General features: G+C 38.9%; 1 protein-coding gene across 1 annotated transcript in view; it reads left to right on the forward strand.

Moving 5' to 3' along the window:
- Positions 1-22,294, forward strand: part of cd276 (CD276 molecule) — a 137,963-nt gene that overhangs the window by 23,187 nt on the left and 92,482 nt on the right. The window contains exon 3 of the mRNA XM_036585333.1: positions 15,715-16,062. Within this exon, the coding sequence (XP_036441226.1) occupies positions 15,715-16,062 (348 nt within the window). The remainder of the gene's footprint in view (positions 1-15,714; positions 16,063-22,294) is intronic.

Raw genomic sequence — 22,294 nt, forward strand, 5'->3', positions numbered from 1 at the left:
AAAGGAAGACAAGGTGTCCTTAAACGTTTGATGGGCAGAATATCATTCCTTCCCTCTCGCTATGTATTTCAGTTCTCTCCTTCATTCTCTTTCTCTCTTTCACACACATGCGTCTGTCTTGGCGTTTCTTGTCATTCTCTGACTGGCTGCTGGCCTTATCTCTGTCAGCTCTTCAGCCACTGCCACTATCATCAGCAGTCTGAGCCCATTAACAGCTTATTGACGGGCATGAGAGCAGCACAGCACATCTGATAAAGCTACTGTCGCCACTGTCACCCAGAGCGAACGAGAGAGAGAAAGAAACACAGAGGAGTGGAAAGGGAGAGGAAAACTGACAGTTGTGTGGTTGAAACAAATATTGCTGTTCTTTTTATTTTAGCATATAGGATTAATAATTCAAAGGAAGCTCAAACTCATGAGGAAAAAGGGGGAAAGTCCTTCTAGCACGCTTCATTAGCTCATCTGGATGCTTCTGTTTATTCTGTTCCCTTCAACCCTCAGAAAGTTTCTAAATGTGCAAAACAGCAGTGTGTGACTGCATGACCAGATGTCATGGCTCTAGATGTGTTGGTGCACAGTCAACGGGGGCTTTTTAAAGACAGCACAGCTGAAAGATGTGCATATTTGAGTTGTTTTGACATATGGTCAAAAATGATGGGAAATATGTATGACAGTTAAGAGTAGATTGACAAAAAAATCAAATCACACTTCAACCGTCTAGGCTCAAATGTAGTCCATCATCCAAGACATGCCTGTCTGTAGTTGCTTCTTTAGTTTTGCCGTGGATCAACACGGCTAATGTAGGTAGCAAGTAATGGAAGCTTGTATGTAGTACTGAGCAATGTACCATCTATCTAAATATTGTGCCCATGTCTTAGTGAGGCATAAGAACAATATAATTAAGTCATGCTTATCATTAGGGTGTAGGAATGAGATCATTAAGTCGTGGCCATGACTATTATCTTGTTCTCGCACCTTACTAAGTTGTGGCCACGACATAATTTTTTTGCCACGACTTAATTATCTCATTCCTGTGCCTTACTAACTTGTGTCTATGATTTAATTATCTCATTCCTGTGCCTTACTAAGTCTATTACTTAATTATCTCATTCCTACATCTTACTAAGTCATGTCCATGACTTAATTATCTCATTCCTACATCTTACTAAGTCGTGTCTATGACTTATTCATCTTGCTCCTTTGCCTTACTAAGTCATGTCTACGACTTAGTTATCTCATTACAATGCCTTATTAAGTCTATGACTTAATTATCTCATTCCTACATCTAACTAAGTCACGTCTATGACTTATTTATCTTGTTCCTACACCTTTACTAAGTTATGTCTATGACTTAATTATCTCATTCCTACATCTAACTAAGTCACGTCTATGACTTATTTATCTTGTTCCTACACCTTTACTAAGTTATGTCTATGACTTAATTATCTCATTCCTATGCCTTACTAGGTCATGTCTATGACTGAATTTTCTTGTTCCGCCACCTTACTAAGTCATTTCTATGACTTAAATATCTTTTTTTACCTGTGCCTTACTAAGTTGTGTCTGTGATGTAATTATCTTGATCCCACACCTTACTAACTTGTGACCACAACTTAGTTATCTATTTATTAAGTCATGGACATGATTTAATTATCTTGTGCATGTGTCTTACTCAGTTGTGTCTATGACTTCCATTATCATGTTCCCACATCCTACTAAGTTGTGGCCAGACTTAATTATCTTGTTCCCACACCTTACTAAGTTTTGGCCAGACTTAATTATCTTGTTTCCCCACCTTACTAAGTTGAGGCCAGACTTAATTATCTTGATATCTTAATTACCCTGCTAAGCTGTGGCCATGCATTTGGATCTTGTACCCACACCTTACTAAGTTGTGGCTAATACATAATTATGTCATTCTCACACATTGCTAAGTTGTCAAATAAGTGACTAGTATTCTTTCTGGAAAAAAGGTGTCATTTTTCTCTTTGGTGTAATTTAAGAGAAAACAACAGAACACAACAGTTTGATGTGAAAACCAGCTACATCAAGTTTGTAAGACTTTCTTTTAACATTCTTTTATCATAGAGAAGCAGCCCAGGAACTTCACTAACTTTATTAAGGGAAACGTATATATCATATGATACCACAGTGTATTAGGAAAATATGATGTTTAATTTTATCAGTATCGCACAGCACTGCTTTTGCCCCAGCAGGTGGAATCATGTAAACTACATAGACAAAAGTACAGACATAATTCAGGCTCTATGCCTCTAGTGCTGTTTCTGGCTATGGAACAGGCTTTTCTCCATATTTATCCTATGTCATACAGTGTCAGAAACCATAAAATAAGTCTGTGAGAGATTACTTAACAACGGGAGGCAAATGTGTGATGATGTAATCATGCAGTTTGCATGAAGCTTATTGTTGTAGCTGCAGTACAAAACTAAAGAAACAAATGTAATGAAACCAAATTCATTTTGGGTGATGGTGTTTAGGTTGAGAAGGAAACTGTAAACTCTAGATTTGTTGCTGAACTATCCCTTTAAATGCTGTTTTGGTGAACATTTTGTTGTTGAGATGCCTTCTGGGTGACCGATCAGGAATCTCCTGATCAGTCACCCATTAGACATAAGTAGAAACACGTGTATTGAAGCGGTGAGAGAGAAAGAGAAAGAGAGTCACTGAGAGAACGAAGGCGGCATGTATCTGACAGTGTGTCGTTATATTTGGACGATACATGGACAGAATTTTAATGAAACTCATTCGAATGGAACTCGAAGTGTTGATGGAAAAGTGTGGACAGGAGGGACAGAAGGAGGGAGAGAAGCGTGTAGCTAGAGAGAGGAAAAGAGACAGAAAAAATGGAGGCTAACATCAGAGTCTGACATGCGAAGGTGAGAGAGAGTGGTTTTGATTTGACAAGATTTCTCTGGAAAAGAGGTGTCATGTGCGGACGTGCGGCCGTGTATCATCTCCGCTCCGCTGTGACCCAGTAATGACCTGGAGAGAGAGTGATAATCCACTCGTCCTGTTTCAGATGGAAATGAGAAAGTGACAGGTCAGGTGGGCTTCCTTTGTGCCGCCGCTGTGTATTAAAGCTGTAAGCTCAGATCCTACAGCGGATTCGTTTTCCTTTTAGGCTTGTTTACAGACTACAGGTCACGGAGTTTCAGCAGCATCTACCTCTCTCTGTTTACTAGTTTACGGGTTTGGGGTGGGGTATTGCCGTTGGATAAAATAGGAATCACCTGTAGGTGCAGTTCTTTCTCCACTCCACCTGAGGGCGGTGCGGTCACACTGTAGTTTTGTAGCTCCAGGCCGAGGCCTTACAGAAAGTACAGTACAGGTAACGTCTGCCTGATCTCTGAGTGTCAGCAAAGTCAAAAAATAAATAAGTACTCAAAGGGATGCATTTGTGTGTGTGTGTGTGTGTGTGTGTTTGTTTTCATATGTTTTCAAGATAAAAGTGTCCTGACTGTGTAGGAAAACAAGAGAAAAACAGGGGTGACCCCTACCTACAAACAAGCACGAGTTTATTTATTTATTTATTTATTTATTTATATATATATTAAAGTAGTAGGATTCGGCAGGGTTAAACATTGGATTAGAAAATTCTTATTACATGTAAATACTTACAAACTGTATAATACAGAATTATTATTATTATTATTATTATTAGTAGTAGTAGTAGTAGTAGTAGTATATGGGTTGTTACATACTTTCATATATAATACAATTAAAACATACTATACATCGGTTGTTGCATATATCTAATTAATTTGCATAGCATAACATAGAGGTACTTAAAGGGATGTGTTTGTGTGTGTATATGTGTGCATTTATTTATTTATTTATTTATTTATAAAGGGAGTAGGATTCCACAGGGTAAAACATAGGATTAGAAAATTCTTACATGTAAATACTTACAAACTGTATAATACAGAATTATTATTATTATTATTATTATTATTATTATTATTAGTAGTAGTAGTAGTAGTAGCAGTAGTAGTAATATATGGGTTTACATGTATAATGCATGTGGCTTACATTAAAGCTACATGTAAGTACTAATATATATAATACATAGAAAACAACTATTATTAATTACACATTAAAAATACATATGAGACATTATGCTGTACAGGAAATTTCATGTAGACAATACATATGAGGCGTTATTTTTACATAAAGGTACTTACATATAAGTAATACATATAATACATATATAGTTACATGCACATACAATATATATAGGACATTATTTTTACATATAAATAATACTGTAACATAATATGAGACATTACTTATAGGTACATACACCTATAAAGTCAAGGTGTGAGTATGTGTGCATGTATTTGTGTATGTGTGTGTATATATATATACACCAGTGTGTGAACTTCTGAGTGAATTTCCAATATGTGTACGAGTGTGCTCACACTTGCAAGTGCATTTCCAATGTGCTGTTCTCTGAATCCGTGCACGTCGGGCCCTGCAGCTCAGAGCAGAGTGATGGAGGGATGATAGTGCTCCAGTCAGTTATCGAGCACTTTAAAATGAACCTGTATGTTTCTCCACAGGTAGATATTGAGCCCTGTGTTTTTCAATGATATCGAGCGCTGTTATTTGAAGCTCTGTTTGTCTGTGTGTGTGTGTGTGTGCGCGTGTGTGTGTGTGTGTGTGTGTGTGTGAACTCACGCATGCGCGTGTGGCCTATAGCTGGGCTGATATTGGTCTAAAGAGTGCGTGTTATATTACGAAAGGAGGCGCTGGGCCCCCTCTGTTATTGAGCAGAGTGCATTGAACCTCAATGCATTACAGCTTGTGTTATTAAAGTTAGAGATAGGAAGGTGTGTGTTATTGAACCACGGAGCGACTGATACGGATGGAGAGAGTGAGGGTGAGAGATAGAGGGATAGCAGGGGAGAGCAAGAGGGAGATTGATAGAGAGGATAAGGGAACAGAATTTGAAGAAAGAGTGAAAGTGGGAAATGTTTTTATTTATTTATTTTGTGCATTTAAAAGATCCCCAACCAAAGTTTTAGGCCACAGGGAGAAAGAAGCAGTGGAGTGATTCACAGTAGTTCAGTCTACAGTGAGTTGAAGGCAGCTGATGGGTTGAGGCTTAACTGATCCCAAATATGCATAATGGTCAGAAATTGTATGGATACTGATCATTTTAAATATAGTAAGTAGGAGTGGTAAAATGCATTGCATCAGTCTGAAAGTGGCAAATCAACTATATTCAATGAAGAATACGCTCATACCTTTTTGGCCAAAATAAAATTCTCAGGCTATTTTCAAACATTAAAAAACTTGGTGTGTTGTTCTTATTGTGCACAGTGTAAACAGTTCCTCCAGTCTTATTTATGCATTTAATGTACTGCCTAGAAAGAGCACTGGACTTTTGCACTTTTTTCAGATTTAATTGTTGTACAGCATGGAACCATGATGTTTGAAGTGCACATAGTGGACTCCAATTAAGTAAGAAAGGGAATTTAAGAATACTCTGGATTATTTTCTGTTGTTTTTTATTATTAACTTAATAAAACAACTATATTATCTATTTTGACATTCTAAACTATTTTGTTTTGATCAGTGGTAGTAATTCTCAGTTTAATGTGTATTGGTGTATTGTTCTTTTTGTCCACTGTGTAAATAGTTCCTCCAGTTTTATTTGTGCATTCAGTTAATAATTCTAGGGTTTCCTGAGTGGCATAGGCTCTGTCATCAGGAGATCGCAAGTTTGAAATTAGAGGTCTGCACAGGCTTGATTATAATCCCCACACTGGCACATTTCCACCACATATCACATGCAAAATATGTCTGCAAAATCTAGTGTCATTCTTGCCTGTACCAACCTAGCTCAACCACACATCATGCCCACCCACACTCACATCCACCCACCTCAATCACACATCATGCCCGCCCACACTCACACCCACCCACCTCAATCACACATCATGCCCGCCCACACTCACACCCACCCGCCTCAATCACACATCATGCCCGCCCACACTCACACCCACCCGCCTCAATCACACATCATGCCCGCCCACACTCACACCCACCCGCCTCAATCACACATCATGTCCACCCACACTCACATCCACCCACCTCAATCACACATCATGCCCACCCACACTCACATCCACCCGCCTTAATCACACATCAGGCCCACCCACACTCACACTCGCCCGCCTCAACCACACATCATGCCCACCCACACTCACACCTGCCCGCCTCAATCACACCTTATGCCCACCCACGCCCACCCACCTTAATTACACATCATGCCCACCCACTCACCTGCCTCAACAACACATAATGCCCACCCACACTCACACCTACCCACCTCAATCACACATCATGCCCACCCACACTCACACCCACCCGCCTCAATCACACATCATGCCCACCCACCTCAACCACACATCATGCTCACCCACACTCACACCCACCCACCTCAATCACACATCATGCTCACCCACACTCACTCCCACCCACCTCAATCACACATCATGCTCACCCACACTCACACCCACCCACCTCCATCACACATCATGCCCACACACACTCACCTGTCTTATCCACACATCATGCCCACCCACACCCACCTACTTTGGGCTATGGAACTTGTCCACACTCTCACATGCTTAGCCCCTGAAATCCACATCACTGCTGTAGAGCATGCCCATGCAACCCCCCCGTGACACCCCAGACCCACTGCACCCCCACACAATAAAATCATGAGAAATTGCACATGGCGCCGCACAATAAGCACCATGTTATATGAAATTATTACTGACAGACAAGCATCCAGCAATGCAGCCACAGTTTAGCTTCACTACTTTTTATCTATATCAACATTGATTTATCTGTATCAACATTATATTTTTTGCTAATTACACATCAGCAGACTTAAATTAAAGCCAAAATAGTCCGTTGCTGTGGCGTGCTGTGACGGGGGGGGGCTAACACAGTTTTCTTGGAAAAACATCATGTGATGCACAAAATGTATCTGATGCACACTCATCTGAGTCCATAGACAGCCAATAATTATCCAAGCCTGCTCCCCTCCTCCAGCAAGCCATAGTACCCACCTGTTGGCTACCTTGCCTGCAATGACCACGGTGCAACAAAATTCATCCTCCTCACAAATGATTTTGCAGATCACGCAGGATGTACAGGTGAACAAACCTTATGCAGCCTCTACTAGCAGTCCAAGACAGCATAATTGGGTTAGACTTAGCTAGCACAACAGAATTGGCAGTTAGTGTTCTCCTCCAAGGACACTGAGCTGTCGAATGATACTGTGTTGTGGCAGAAAAGGAGCGGTGGTCTTCAGGTGTCTCAGAGGACAGCTTGGTAGCATTGTGTGACTGGGGGAGACCAAGCTTTGCGTGGAAATGGACATGACTAAACTGGGGAGAAAAATTGGGTAAAATGTAATAAATAAATTAAAATGATAATTCTGGATCGCACCAAGATGATCAATTTTGAGATTTCACCATGCAAGAATCATTTCGGAAAGAATTGTAAAAAAGGTCATAGGTTAGAGAGCTACCCTTCGATAAGTTAAAAAGGGGCACAGTTACAGAGCCTAAAAAAAGTACTGGACATTCGGACATTGTTGAACAGCATGGAATCATGGTGTTTTGAAACACTTAAACTCTTAAAGTGCACACAGTGGACTCCAATTGAGTAATTATGTGACGAGAGGTAATTTAAGGACACATTGAATTATTTTCTGTTGTTTTTTTTTTATTATTAATTTAATAAAACATCTCTATTATTCACTTCAACATTATACACTGTTTTGTTTTGATGAGTGGTAGTAATTCTCAGTTTAATGGATTATGGAGCCATGCTGTTACACAATGAAATGAGAAAAAGTTAATATGCAATGAATACTTATTATGTTACATTTTACATGTTTATCTGCTAAAGTAATTGAGACTCTGCCTGTCTAATATGAACTGGAATATTAAACTGGAATTAAAAATATGAAAAATAACAGTAAAAGTAATTGATTATTATACATCGATCAGGCATAACATTATGACCACCTCCTTCCTATTACCTACGTCCTATCCCCACCTACGTCCATTTTATCAGCTCCACTTCCTATATAGGTGCACTTTGTAGTTCTACAATTACAGACTGTAGTCCATCTATTTCTCTGCATACTTTGTTAGCCCCCTTTTACCCTGTTCTTCAGTGGTCAGGACCCCCATGGACCCTCACAGAGCAGGTACTATTTGGGTGGTGGATCATTCTCAGCACTGCAGTAACACTGACATGGTAGTGGTGTGTTAGTGTGTGTTGTGCTGGTATGAGTGGATCAGACACAGCAGTGCTGCTGGAGTTTTTAAACACTGTGTCCACTCACTGTCCACTCTATTAGACACTCCTACCTTGTCAGTCCACTTTGTAGATGTAAAGTCAGAGACGATAGCTAATCTGCTGCTGCACGGTTTGTGTTAATCATCCTCTAGTCTTTCACCAGTGGTCACAGGATGCTGCCCACAGGACGCTGTTGGCTGGATATTTTGGTTGGTGGACTATTCTCAGTCCAGCAGTGACACTGAGAAAAATCCATCAGAACACTACTAATACATATAACTAATAAATATAGCGTGCATATTTTGGACTCCGAAGGCCTAAAGAACCTCATTAGTTTTATTAATAAGGTCACTTATGCAGCAGTTTAACTTACAGACATCTATATAAGCACCACCCTTTAAAAAGGCCTGAAACCAAACGCTAATTTCCGCAGATGAAAAGAGGAGAAGAGGAAATAGCTGGAAGAAGGAGGAAGGAAAGAGGAGAGTGGTGAGAGTCATTGATTCTATCTGAAGGGCAGAGTGGATGGTGGAGAGGTAAATAAAGTGTTGAGGGTTGTGTGGCAGCGTTCACCAGGGTTTTAATGACTTTATTTGATACTGCTGGTGTACATCCTGTCTTTCTCCTTCTCTCTTTTCCTCTCTCAGCCACTCATACACCGCCCAGCGTTATTAACTAAAAATCCTGCCAGACTACTCCATCCTACTCTTACCTCTTCCTCTCAGACACACACACTTCTCTGTCCTTTTCTCCTGTTCTTCTCAAAAGATCACCTCTAGATCAATCATCTCTGGTATTTAGAGGGTCCCAATACCCTTATATAATTCTTAATCCTCCCTTTTACCCCAGACACGGGTCAAATTCACATTTAAAGTGTTTGAATGAGGATTTGAAGTACTCTCCGATGGCCTTTTGCTCCCCGGGTGAGGACTATTAAACTAGATAGTCTGAATGACCAAGTGCAATTTCCTTAAATAGCGCTTTTTGTCTCCCATTCATTCAATTCATATCTCAGTCCTCTAATGAAATTAATAAAACATTCAGAATGTAAGATTTGCACTGAGTTGCCAGTTTGATTAGATACGCCTGGGTTTACCTACAGTTATTGGCCACTTTATTAGAAACACCTACAATACAGGTGCACTTTGTTGGTATACAGGTACTAACTGTAGCCCATCTGTTGCTGCACTTATCAGCCTCCATCTGTACTGGCCTTTATATATATTGTGAATATATTATATATATTCACAATCTAACCCATTACAGTATGGGTCAAAAATGCTTACCTACAAATATTTTATGTGCAAAAATTATTTTAAAAGGGGTTATAACTTTTAATCTCTTTATGAGATCAGCAGAAACCATTTTTGATGTAACTGAAGATGTAAAACATGAAAAAATAGTTTCTGCTGAACCAATTTTATGTTGAGCTCAAATGGAGAAGATTTTGGAGTTCATAATTTGGCATAAATGTTACTCTTTTAATGTTACAAGATCGATTCAGAATTGACCCACAACAAAACCTGTAAAAAAAATGTGTGGCACTTGTACAAAAAATTGTCTCACTTTAGGAAAGTTCCTCAAATTTCAGGCTTAAAAGTGTGTATTTTGGTCCTTTTAAGAGTTCATTGCAACATTAGTCCAACTAACCAGACACTCGTGGATGTAAAAGGTCAAAAAGCCAGGTCCAAGCCAGACCAGTTCAGAGCAGCAATGACCAAAAATACAAACATGAGCACTAAATGAAAAGAGAAGGTCAAACACATGCGTGGGTCAAAGCCAAAATAGCAATCAGTTCAAGGCAAACAATACCAAAAAGGGAAATCAAAAGACATGAAATGAGAAACGAGAAAAAGGTCATAAACACGGGAGGATCAGACAGACAAATGAATGGTCAGTACACAACAGGTACGGTTGGCAACACTTCGCAAAACAAACTACAAACAGACAGGTATTTATACACAGAGGATAATGAGAACCAGGTGACGACAGTTCAGTAATCAGGTGGCTTGGATCTCAGAAGTGGTTTATGATTGGTGGAGTCCTTGGTGTACGAGTCTAGAGAATCATGAGAATATCTTGGAAAACCAAATTGTGCTAGTTTTTTGGGTTGGTTTTTTTTTTTGAGGTAATATGTAAACATTGTTAATATTTCAAAATGTACCAGTTGTTTACAGTTATTTATGTATATTCAGCCTGCAGCACTTTAGCTCTGCCCATTCATACTGAAATTCTAAGGAGTGTTTAGCTCTAAGTGCTTTCTAAACAAGGCTCAGTACAGGACAACCAATCAGAACAGAGCTTATTTTCATATATCAGTCTTAAAGTCACAGTAGCAAAAACAGCCAACAGAGGTTGGAAAATGGTCAAGTAAAAATGAATTCTGACCCTTTTTGGTACATAAAATCATACAAATGTTATAAGTGGACCTCAGAAGAGAGAATAGAAAATAAGAAGAATGTAGGATACGGGCCCTTTAAATGTCAAAACGCGTCAAATTTGACCCAATTAGTGTGTAAGAGTTAGACACACCTACCTCGTTGGTACACTTTGAAAGTGCACAGTTAAAGACTATAGCTCAATATTTTCTATGTGCTGTTGTTGCTTATCCTCTAGCCCTTTATCAGTGGTCAGTTTCTGACCACAGGACCACTGTTGGCTGGATATTTTTGGTTGTCAGACTATTCTCAACCCAGCAGTGACAGTGAGTGATATAAAAACTCCAGCAATGCTGCTTAGCCTAATTTGCCAAATTATATCTGGTCTTTGTGGTGGTCCTGTGGTGGCCCTTTTCCATTGATAGAGGTGGAGGTATTTCTGATAAAATGGCCACTGAATGTACATACAAGTTAGATGTTTCTTGTCAGCTCAGTATATAAGTTAGTCAGTGAGACATAGCTGTGCTGTTTGTTTACATTTTAGTACATAACATGAGCCAAAGCTCAAGATCCTTTTGTTTGTAAGAACACTTGAATCTGAGTTGTTCTTACACACACACACACACACACACACACACACAGCCGGGCTCCCAGTCAGGCCCAGGTCTGCCTCCCATATGGAAACAGATTGTAGTTGATTGAAGCATCAGTAATCAGTGTGAGAGCGTGTCCTGCTGCTGCAGCCCCATGTGAAGTGCGGAGCATTCCTCAAGCTCAACTTTCCGTGACGTCAAAAGCTCTTCTCCCACCAAGACCCACTCCGCACACCCACCGCGCTCTGTTCCTGCAGACACACTGAGCTAGCAGTCCACCTCCAAAACGCTATTACACAAACCGCCGCCAAACACTTTCAACTACCGCTCCATCGGCCGGGGTGAGAGAAGGACAGACAGCATACAGTATCACACTCAGAGAGGAAAGGCTGTCTAGAGATAAAGGAAAGTCCAGTATTTCACGTTTGTTGTATTTTATTTGTTTAGTTTTCTTCTTCAAGTCCACTTGGAATATTTGTGCGTATCTTTTTTTTTTGTTTTGTTTTTCTAACATCTCTTAAGCTGTTTTCACACCTAACTTGTTTGCTAATGTCTGCACCACAATTTGAGATTTTGGGAGTTTTTTTTTTTCTCATTTGGTTCTGTTGGTTTCACACTAAAGTGCAGCATATTGTAAACATGGATATTTGTTGATTGGTCAGGAATTTGGCAGGGATATAAGCGGTCTGTTACTTTCATGATTGCCACACTATGAAAATAGAAAAACAGAAAATAGATGCTTATGGTCTATGTATATCACAATCACAGCAATAATAATACTCTGTATTTGCTTTTTGCATGATTGGTTAAACTCAAACTGACAAACCAAGTCGCTAATGCCTGGCCAGAAATGACAATCCGTGTGCCAAAATCGTTGTCTTTCTTTTATTGCTCATCTGCCGCTATTAGCAGCAGCTCTTGCTGGAAAGACGATATGAGTGTCTGTCAAGAGTCGGATGTTAAAGCGGGTGGATTATGCAGACAGTACAGTGCTGGTGTGCTGCCAGAAGAAGAGGAAAGCGTATTCGGTTGTCGAATTCCCTCATTTGATGTGGACCACCATAAAATATGTTTCCATTCACAGTGAACTGAACTAAAGGGTTTATTGGAAGTGGATCAAGACCTGTCCTCAAATTACTGTTCTCTTGTTTGGTTCATTTGGGCCAAATTAGGGCACATTCACACTGTCTATTCTAATGGCTGCCCCCTGAGTCAAAAAGCATTCTAGCCTGAATAAACTGTTAAGTTCAGACTGAAATCATCAGGGATATCAGAAAAAAAGAGCAAAACAAAAACATTTGACCTGTCCCTTTGGATGTGTGGGTTTTTAGAAGGCTACAATGTTCCTGACAGTGACTTTCCCCACTTCTTCCACTCAAACTCTGCAGAAACAACACTCCATATCACTTCAAGATGAATGTGCTGGGCTAAACTGATGTAGACTGAATACATAATCATATGCAAATTCATTCATGGTTGTGACATCACAACTATGTTTATATATATATATATGGGGATGTAAATGATACATTAGAAAACTTCACAGTGTTTACATAGTACATCAGATTCTCACTCCAGCCTTTCTAAAATCAAGGAAAAACCTTCTCTTCTCTTCTCTTCTCTTCTCTTCTCTTCTCTTCTCTCGATCCACCTTCTCTTTTTTTAAAATGTTTCATTTCACTGATTAAACCCTGTTCACTCTTGATCTACATGCCACATGGCTGAGTGTGGCGTTATAAACATGTTTTTTGAAGTCTGCACTTCTTTAAATCTTACGTAGCTCACACATCACGTGGCCCTGTTGCTCTGCTGACTGCCTGGCCTGAGGCTTTATGTCCTCTCTGTTTTGTTTGGAGATCTGACACTGATAGCGGTGACCAGTGGAGTGTTATAGGAGAGGGTTTATTCAAGTCTTTTGTAGCGTATCATTGCTGTCATAAAACATTGTAGGTTATCTCTGAAATTGGAACTTTATAGAAGAAATAAAAAATGTTCTTCACATCTCTTAAAGTGATAGAAACAGTGTGTGAAAATATTACTTTCCAAAAATATATAAGATTTTGGTCCATTCATAATGAAGTGTTTACACAGTGTAAAGGTGTTGTACAAAATGAAATTTGGAAAAAAAGTGGTTTACATAGTTATACTATGAAAATATGTGTCTCAGTGCTCAATGCCAAAGTGACACTAGGAGGAAACAATACATAAACACAAAAAACAAATAAATGCTTACTGAGTTGAACACAAAGTGTTCAAATTGTTACAGAGTGCCGAATACATCAACCCTACCTTTGTTTTTTTTTATTTTTTTGAGGCCCATTTGTAATGTGAGTGTCATAATTAATTTTACATGACCATTTTCCAACAGGCTTTTTTGTTACCACAGCCTATAAGACTCATATATCTTCACTGTATGTTTTTGGTCTTTTTTGTCAAAATTTCATGATGATATGAATGAACATGACTTAGAATGAAATCTCATCTCATTCACATTATTTAAGTGATTGCCAGAAGTCTTTGGTTAAAAAAGTGACTTCAGCAGAAAAGATGAGTGCTGAATGATTTCTCTACAGCTCATGGCTAACAGTCAGTGGTCTGAGCAAAACTCTTCTACATAAGCTTATTAAAATCACACATTTTCATTGGTTTTTGGTTTGTTTGGCACTTGCTAATGCTAATGCTAAGACTTCTTGCTAATGACATCTTGCATTGTACTTCATCGTGTCATTGCTGTATATAGCAGTATATAGCTCGTTTTCAACTTCTAGTGCCGCCATATAAATATATAAAAATATGAAGACCATGCCAATACATATAGTGTAAGCTTAAAAAAAAATGTATATGCTCCATATTTTTTCAGAGCTTTGTAAGACCTGTTGACACTTATTCATGCTATGTTTAAGGGGATTTCACTTTGATGTGTTTATATAAGTATATGATTATATATAAAATAATAATATAATATATAATATATATATATATATATATATATATATTATATATATAAATATATATATATATATATATATTTAATCATTTCCATAATGTTTTTTTTATTCATTTTCATCATTAAAATGTTTATTCTGCATTTAAGAGATGTATAAATGATCACTGCATCTACACTTCTCATTGCTTAATTGTGAATGAGTGGAGCTGAACTGCTGTAGGCTGAATAGGCACATATATGTAAATATGTTGGTTTTATGACATGGCAAAAAACAATGAGTGAGAATGAGAGACTAGCTTTCTTATAGGGACTGAGTGGACTGCAGAGTGTTTACATACTACTTCTAACTTTTTATTATAAAAACTTGAGTTTTCTATGATATGGGCCACACTTCTGCACACTATAATGCCCAAGTACTGTTTATTTGATGAGTTAAACATGTTAGAGGGAAAAAAATCCTGTACAAATGTGACTTTTGCAAAGTTATGACACATTTTATATTTTAATAGTTTTATATTTTATAGTTTTATAGTTTAAATAGAAATTGTGTGCTAAAATAGCAGACAATAGCATATTTAAGTGTGTTCACTGTAGAGGATTTGCTTTAGATTTTTAACTTATTCTCACTTCAACGAAACATGACATTTGACCTGGGGTGTTCAAACCTTTGCATATGACTAGTTGCAATTCATAGGTTTAGATGACATTACAAATACATCATAGGACATAACAATATTCACCTATGCAGTCCATGATTGTTTAGTCCCGCCCATACTCACTGGAGTTATAAGGAGTGTTTCAACTCTGAGTGCTTATTGAATGAGGCACAATACAGAACAGCCAATCAGAACAGAGGTCGTTTATTATATTAGTCCTAAAAGCCTAGAAACAAAAACGGTCACTAACTCTAGGGAATAAACAGAGGGTGGAAAACGGTCTTGTAAAAAAGAATTATGACCGTTTTTGCAACATAAAACCAAACAAATGTTAGAAGTGGACCATAGGGTTAAAAGATAAAAAACAATAAAAATGTAGGATATGAGCCCTTTAAATTATTGAGCTTTCAATGATTCATACAACACTTATTCCACCAACAGTTTAGTAAAAGATGATGTAGTTATTGGATGGTATCAGTAAAGGAGAGTGGATGTGTGTGTGATTTAAATGACCCTGCCTGTCTGTTTGGATTTAACATGCCTTAGATGTTTGCTTACAAAAGAACTAATTGGGAATTTCACATCATTCTATAGAAGAACTGATGCTGATTTATCAAAGCCTAACTACAAACAACATGTTTGATAATTCTTCGTGTTGATAATGCAGGACATCAGAAGATTCTTCATGATGACAATACAGATCATCACTGGCCTGTCTGTCTGTGGAAGCAAGGCCTTGATGCTTATTAGCCTCATTAAAATTTCACTGTCTCTCTCTCTCTCTCCCTATCTAGCTCTGGAAGTGCATGTCGCAGACTCCCCAATGGTGGTGCTGTTCGGAACCGACACTATCCTCAACTGCACCTTCTCCGGGGTCTCGACCTTTAACCTGTCACAGCTGACTGTGATCTGGCAGCTGGCAGACACTCAGCCGCCCGTGCACAGTTACTTGGAACAGCAGGACCAGTTGACTAACCAGGAAAAGCGGTTTGCTAACAGAACCAGTCTGTTCCATGGGCAGTTAGCATCCGGAAATGCCTCCCTGCTGCTAAAGAGGGTCCGCGTGGTAGATGACGGGATCTACACCTGCTTTGTTAATGTGGAGGGCCACAGCACGGGCTCCATACTCATGCAGGTGGCAGGTGACTGACCACTTTTTCTTCATTCCATTTGTTCCATTTTCAGCATTTATTGTCCTATGGGGGAACTGAAATTGTGGTCCATAGTGTTTTGCATACTGCCATATTTTTTAACATAATCTGAAAACAGACCAACAGATACAGATTCCAGATATACTTGGAAAACTAATCTGGGTCCACTATATTAAATACAGTATGTATATAAGTGTATAAGTGTGTTTTTTCCTCCTCATATAAATATAGAATTTTGGAGTTTTTTCTGACTGCAGATATATATATATATATGTACACACACACACACATGCACACACATTATGTCATTAAACCACTAGAAATGCTCAAAATTACTTGAAATAAAATCTCTTTCCATTAACTGACATTCAGAGTTAGGAACTTTTTACCTTCTCCTGTAAAGTTACTATTTTGGAGATGTGTGATTTTCTGTGGACAGTGACAACATATCGCTGTTGTCAGAACAAAACCTTGTATCTCCAAAATGAGAACTTTACAGGAGATGGAAAAAACATACTTTACTTTAATGTAAGTCAATAGTACCAGTACCTTTTTTTCCAAGTAATTTTGGATCATTTCTTTTGGCCCATTCATCCTGAAATTTACACACAATGTAAAAGGCATCAGGCATTTTCAAATAATGTCAAAAACTGAAAAATAAGGAAAATGGAGATGAGAGGTTTTGTTCTGACAGCAGCGCTATATACAAAACACAACATCTCTAAAATGTCTTCAAAGTTCCACATGAGCCTCTAAAGCAGGCATGTCAAACTGGGAACCTTCTGGGCCAAAGTGCTGTGGATATTAGCCTTTACCCTGTCTAACGCTCTGAATTCTGTTCATGAAGGCCTAGCTAATTAGCTGTTGACCTGAATCAGGTGTGTTTATTGAAGCAATGTGCATAAGTTTGCAGTGTTTTGGCCCGCAAGGACTGGAGCTTGACACGTGTTCTAGAGTAACGTTTTCCAGTTTAAAGACTAGGAAAACCCCCTTCTGATGATGTATCTTGAAGGTGTAATTTTGAAAAATTACAGCTGTTTTTCTGGGGTGGATACTTGAATTTGAAAATGTATTTATAGTTTTTCCCTGCTAGCTGGTGCAAATGCAGAAAGAAGCCATAAAGTGAACATATAGCTTACTGCTAAAAATCCAAATATCATGTCTGGGGATTCTCAGTGGTTGTATAACATGTTTGTGTAAAGCATGCTGGGTGTTGTAGTGACAGAATACAAAATCATGAGTTCTGTTAAACTGATTAGGCTGAGGGATGCATTCTCGCACTACAGAATATTACATATCTTGACAAATGACATGTTAAATGCTAGTTTTAGGCTGGAATGCCCCTTCAGGGGAGAATGTAATGTATGTTAATGCCACAACATCATTTCTATTGGTCCATTCAACATGAAAATACTCTCACTGTGTAAAGGGCAGCCAGCATTTTCAAAAGGTATAAAACAATAAAAAGGTTTTGATGACAGAGACGATATCTCAATAGACTAAACCACATGTGTCAGGCTCCAGTCCTTGTGGGCCAAAAAACTGCAGACTTTAGTACGCTGCCTCATTAAACACACCTGATTCAACTCAGTAACTAATTAGCATGGCCATCATAACCTGAATTCAGAGCGTTAGATGAGGGTAAACACTAATATCCGCAGTCCTTTGGCCCCAAAGGTCCCCAGTTTGACATGGCTGATGTAAACTGTACTAAAGTTTACTTTATGTAACATGAACATGAGTCACACTGCACTACTGTATTATTTTTAACATTGTATTCTGTGTTTCAATAATAGATCAATATTTTCTTTAGCCTTAGTTGATTTAGATGGACACAAATGATAATGTATCCACTTGCTGGACCTGTATGCTACATTTAAATATCATTCAGAATCAGAATCAGCTGTAAAAAGCTGCATTGGTGTATCTCTGGTATTAAAACATATACTCATTCTTCAAAACCTGAGCTGTGATTTCAGTAGTTTCAGGTGGTGATTCACTGGCTAATGTGCACTGTAGACTTGCCAAAATGAAGCACCTTGATATTCCTCTCATAACCTTCTCTCTGGGTTTGACATATTTTGCAATATATGAGGGAAATCAGAAAGAATTCCTGTGAGCTTTATTATTAGAGTGAGCCTTGAATGCGACTTGTGGGCTCATATTTTATTGCCTGCTGTGCTACAAGGTCATCCACAAAACAAAACACCATGCATCACAGAAAAACATTAATACAGCTGTACCTTCTATGCATGGACAGTAGCAGTGAACTTGCATGACTGATGCGTTGGCGTGGTCTAGACTCTGGTCTCATGATCCTGAGCATGGACTTAATCATAGCGACAGTCAATAACATGTGATAAACAGTGACAGTGTCTGGATCAGCATGCTGAAGCTTTGATTATGAACTTTTTTAGTTTTTTATAAGATTGATTGGCCACTCTAATCCCCTAAGAGGAGATTTGTCTGTTCAGGTATGGCCTTATGTGCTCTTATTCTCACAGCTAAGTACACTGCCACTTAGGATGATACATTGTCATTCACTGTTGATTGCATTTGCTCTCTTCGTCTCTCTCTCTCTCTCTCTCTCTCTGTCTCTCAGCGGAGGCCAAAGTGCCTTTTTCATCTCTGAGGATGCACTGCATTAAGCAATGTTAACGCTCAGAAATCCGTAGCTTCGCGTCTGTTTTTCGGGACTTGGCACAGCCGGAGGAAAAACAATCATGGCATTTCCGGTGCAGCCAAATTGGCCTGTGCTATGTTTGAGATCTGTAGGCTGTATTATATTTAGCTGTCTCTATATTTCTCTCGCTTTCTTTCTGTCTTTCTTTCTTTCTGTCTTTCTTTCTTTCTTTCTTTCTTTCTGTGTCTCTCCCTCTCTTTTTCCTTCTGTATCTCTTTTCTGTCTTTCTCTCTATTTCTCTCACTATTCATTCTCTCATTCCCTCAATTTTTCTGTCTTTTTCCTTCTCTTGCTCTCTCTGTCTCCCTCTCTACTTCTTTCTTTTTCTGTCTCTTCTGTTTTTTTCTATCTCCTACTTTCTCTCTCTCTCTCTCTCTCTCTCTCTCTCTCTCTCTGGCATATTTCTTTCTTTCTTTTTCTTTCTTTCTTTCTTTCTTTTTCTTTTTCTCTGTTTCTTTCCCTCTTTCTCTCTCTTTTTCTCCTTCTGTATCTCTTTTCTGTCTCTCTGTCTCTTTCCCCCTCCCTCCCTCTCTCTCTCGACATGACTTTCACTTATGGACTATTCATACTGGGGCCAAAATACACTTTTTCACAGTTGGCCAAATGTTGTCTTTTTGGTCAAGCCAAACTGGCCATATGGCTAACGAGGAGGAACAAAATGGGGGGACAAGGTCTTACAGACCCTGACCTGATGCTGAAGAGTCTTATTAGAGCATGTGTAAAAGTGGACTTTGCTTACTGTAATGCGATGAATGACTTATTAACGTTTCAAAATATGTGGTGTGTTGCTGATCTATCCATCTCTCTCTTTCGCGCTCACTCGCTCTTTTTTTATTCTATTTAACCCCAAACCTTTCTCTGTCTCTCTCCTCATCTTTCTTTCTTTCTTTCTTGTATCCACCATTCTCTTACTTTCTCTTTTCTGTCTTTTTTTCTGTTTTTTTGTCTTTCCCTCCCTTTTGTTTTCTCTGTCTCTCTCTCACCCTTTTTCTTTTCCTTTTTTAAAATCTTTTTTTTGTTCTAATCATTTATCCTTTGATTTTTCCCATTTTTTTGTGTTCTTTATTATTTCTGCTATTTTTATTTGCTTAATCATTCATCTGCCTGTTACTCTGCCTTTTTGCCTTGTTGGTGCAAGTGTAGAACAAATTTCCTCTATTAGGGCTGTCATGATTGCTTGATTAAACTCACTTACTCAAAGTATATTGATTAAAATTAACCTTCTCAATGATTCAGCAGTCATTAGTTGGCAATTTGCATGATCATGCATATTTTAAGTTCTCCTACTGCTCTCTTATGGACGTCTAAAAAACTGTACAAGTAAGTAATAATGAGTTCCCTAGTCTCAAACTGCCTCAGAATACTCTATAGGTTGGTTTCCCAGTCAGGAATTAATCCTGATCCTGTGCTGTATTGCCCTTTTGATAAAGAATCTCCAGGCATGAGATTTCTGTCCATTTAGTCCAGAAATAGACTTTATTGCTCTCTGGGAAACCTGCCTAATATCTGCAAAGGTATCCAGACAGCTCTTCTAATCACTGAATTCAGCAACTGAACCCATTGCAGGTATTCAATTACACACTCACCACTTGTATAATTTCCATAGAAAGGCCTGAGATGGCCAACGCCAAACATCAGCTAGAGGGGTTTAAAGCCCCAAAGCATTGGGCTATGGAGCAGTGGAACTGCATTCTCTGGAGTGACAAAGCTCCGTCTAATATCTTTTGGATGAGTTGGGGTGGCGTCTGTGATCCAGAATTAATCATCCAACATCAATACCTCAATAATGCTCTTGTGCGTGCTATCAAATCCTCACAGTAACAACAAATGGTGTAAAGAAGTATAGATGCTGATACTGTTATGGCAGTAAAGGGGAGACAAACTCCCTCTTAATACCCTTGATTTCAGAAGAAACATTGAGTCCGTTTACATGCACTTAATAATTTGATAACTGCAGAAAATCAGATTTCGTCAGTAATCCGATCAACATGCACTTGACTAATCAGATAATGGGGAAACTCAAGGTCTACATGATTCAGGCAGTAATCAGATTTCTGCTTTGCAATGAGCCAATAAACTCACAGAAGAAGACGTGACGTAACCGTGATGTAAAACTCAAACTTCATGCTGCGGCTTTTTTTAAAAACATTGCGCCACTTTACCTGAAAAAATGTACATACATCATCTAGAAGATGAAGAATATTTAAATCCTTCATTTCGTTGAGAATGAGTTGGTTTCAGTGTCGCTCCAAAAGTGTTTTGCTGCCATCTTGCAGCAGCGCTACTTGCCTATTTCCGATACAGCAGTCTGTTTCACTCATGCGCAGACTAAGAAATCCAAAAGAAATCCGAGTAAGAGTTTACATGCACTGAGAAATCTGATTACTGAGTTAAAATCCAACTCTCTTTATCGGATTTCTTAATCGGATTTCTAGATTGGAGTACGTTGTTTACATGACCATTTGAATGATTAGATAACTGCAGAAATCTGATTATGATTGGATTATTGAGTTGCAAGCCAGTTCTTTGAGCTGCTTTGCATCCAAAAACTCGGATTTCTTGAATAATCGTGAAAATAATTGGTAGATTTGATAAATTAATAGTGACGTTTTATGCCTCATTATATAATGGAATATTTGATAACCAGTAATGTTTAGCTGTCATTTACAGTCTATATGATGTGTGTATGCTATATGATGTGTGTGTGTGTGTTCTATATGATGTGTGTGTGTGTGTGTGTGTGTTCTATATGATGTGTGTGTGTGTGTTCTATATGATGTGTGTGTGTGTGTGTGTGTGTGTGTGTGTTCTATATGATGTGTGTGTGTGTGTGCATGTGTGTGTATGTGTGTGTGTGTGTGTTCTATATGATGTGTGTGTGTGTGTGTTCTATATGATGTGTGTGTGTGTGTGTTCTATATGATGTGTGTGTGTGTGTGTGTGTTCTATATGATGTGTGTGTGTGTGTGCATGTGTGTGTATGTGTGTGTGTGTGTGTGGAAGATGTAGAGATTTAAATGAGTCTACACAGAGACATATGTATGTGTGTGTCAGTCAAATGAACAGTGCTGGAGGTGGCAGCCTTACTGAGATCAGTCCCCCCTTCTTTTCCTTTGAAACATCGCAACATCCTGATTGCATTTCCTCCCTTGTACCTGTGCCCCTCCCCTTTGTTTGCTGGGCTTTGATAGGCTCTGGGAATTAGGCCGCCTCCCCACAGCCCAGGAGACACTAGTGCTGTGATTTCTCCATCTGAGAGAAACAACCCTTGTCACCTCCTTCATCCACAAAACACACACACAAACTCCACTGCAGCTCGTTTTCCCAGTGGTTCCTCCGAGCTGTGGGAATGAGGGAAAGAGTGTGAAGGTCCCTTCAGGAGAGGAGTGTGTGAGTGGATGCTTTCTGTCTGATGTTGAACCGCGTGTGTGTGTGTTTTGCTAAGCTCCCAGAATGTAATTAAGGCTTTAATAGCCAGCATGTCAAGCTGTTCCCAGGATGAGGCACAGTGGTAGATGGCTAAGCTACATGCTAACCGCT

The sequence above is a fragment of the Colossoma macropomum genome, unplaced genomic scaffold (assembly GCF_904425465.1).
Source record: "Colossoma macropomum unplaced genomic scaffold, Colossoma_macropomum, whole genome shotgun sequence".
Lineage (NCBI taxonomy): Eukaryota > Metazoa > Chordata > Actinopteri > Characiformes > Serrasalmidae > Colossoma > Colossoma macropomum.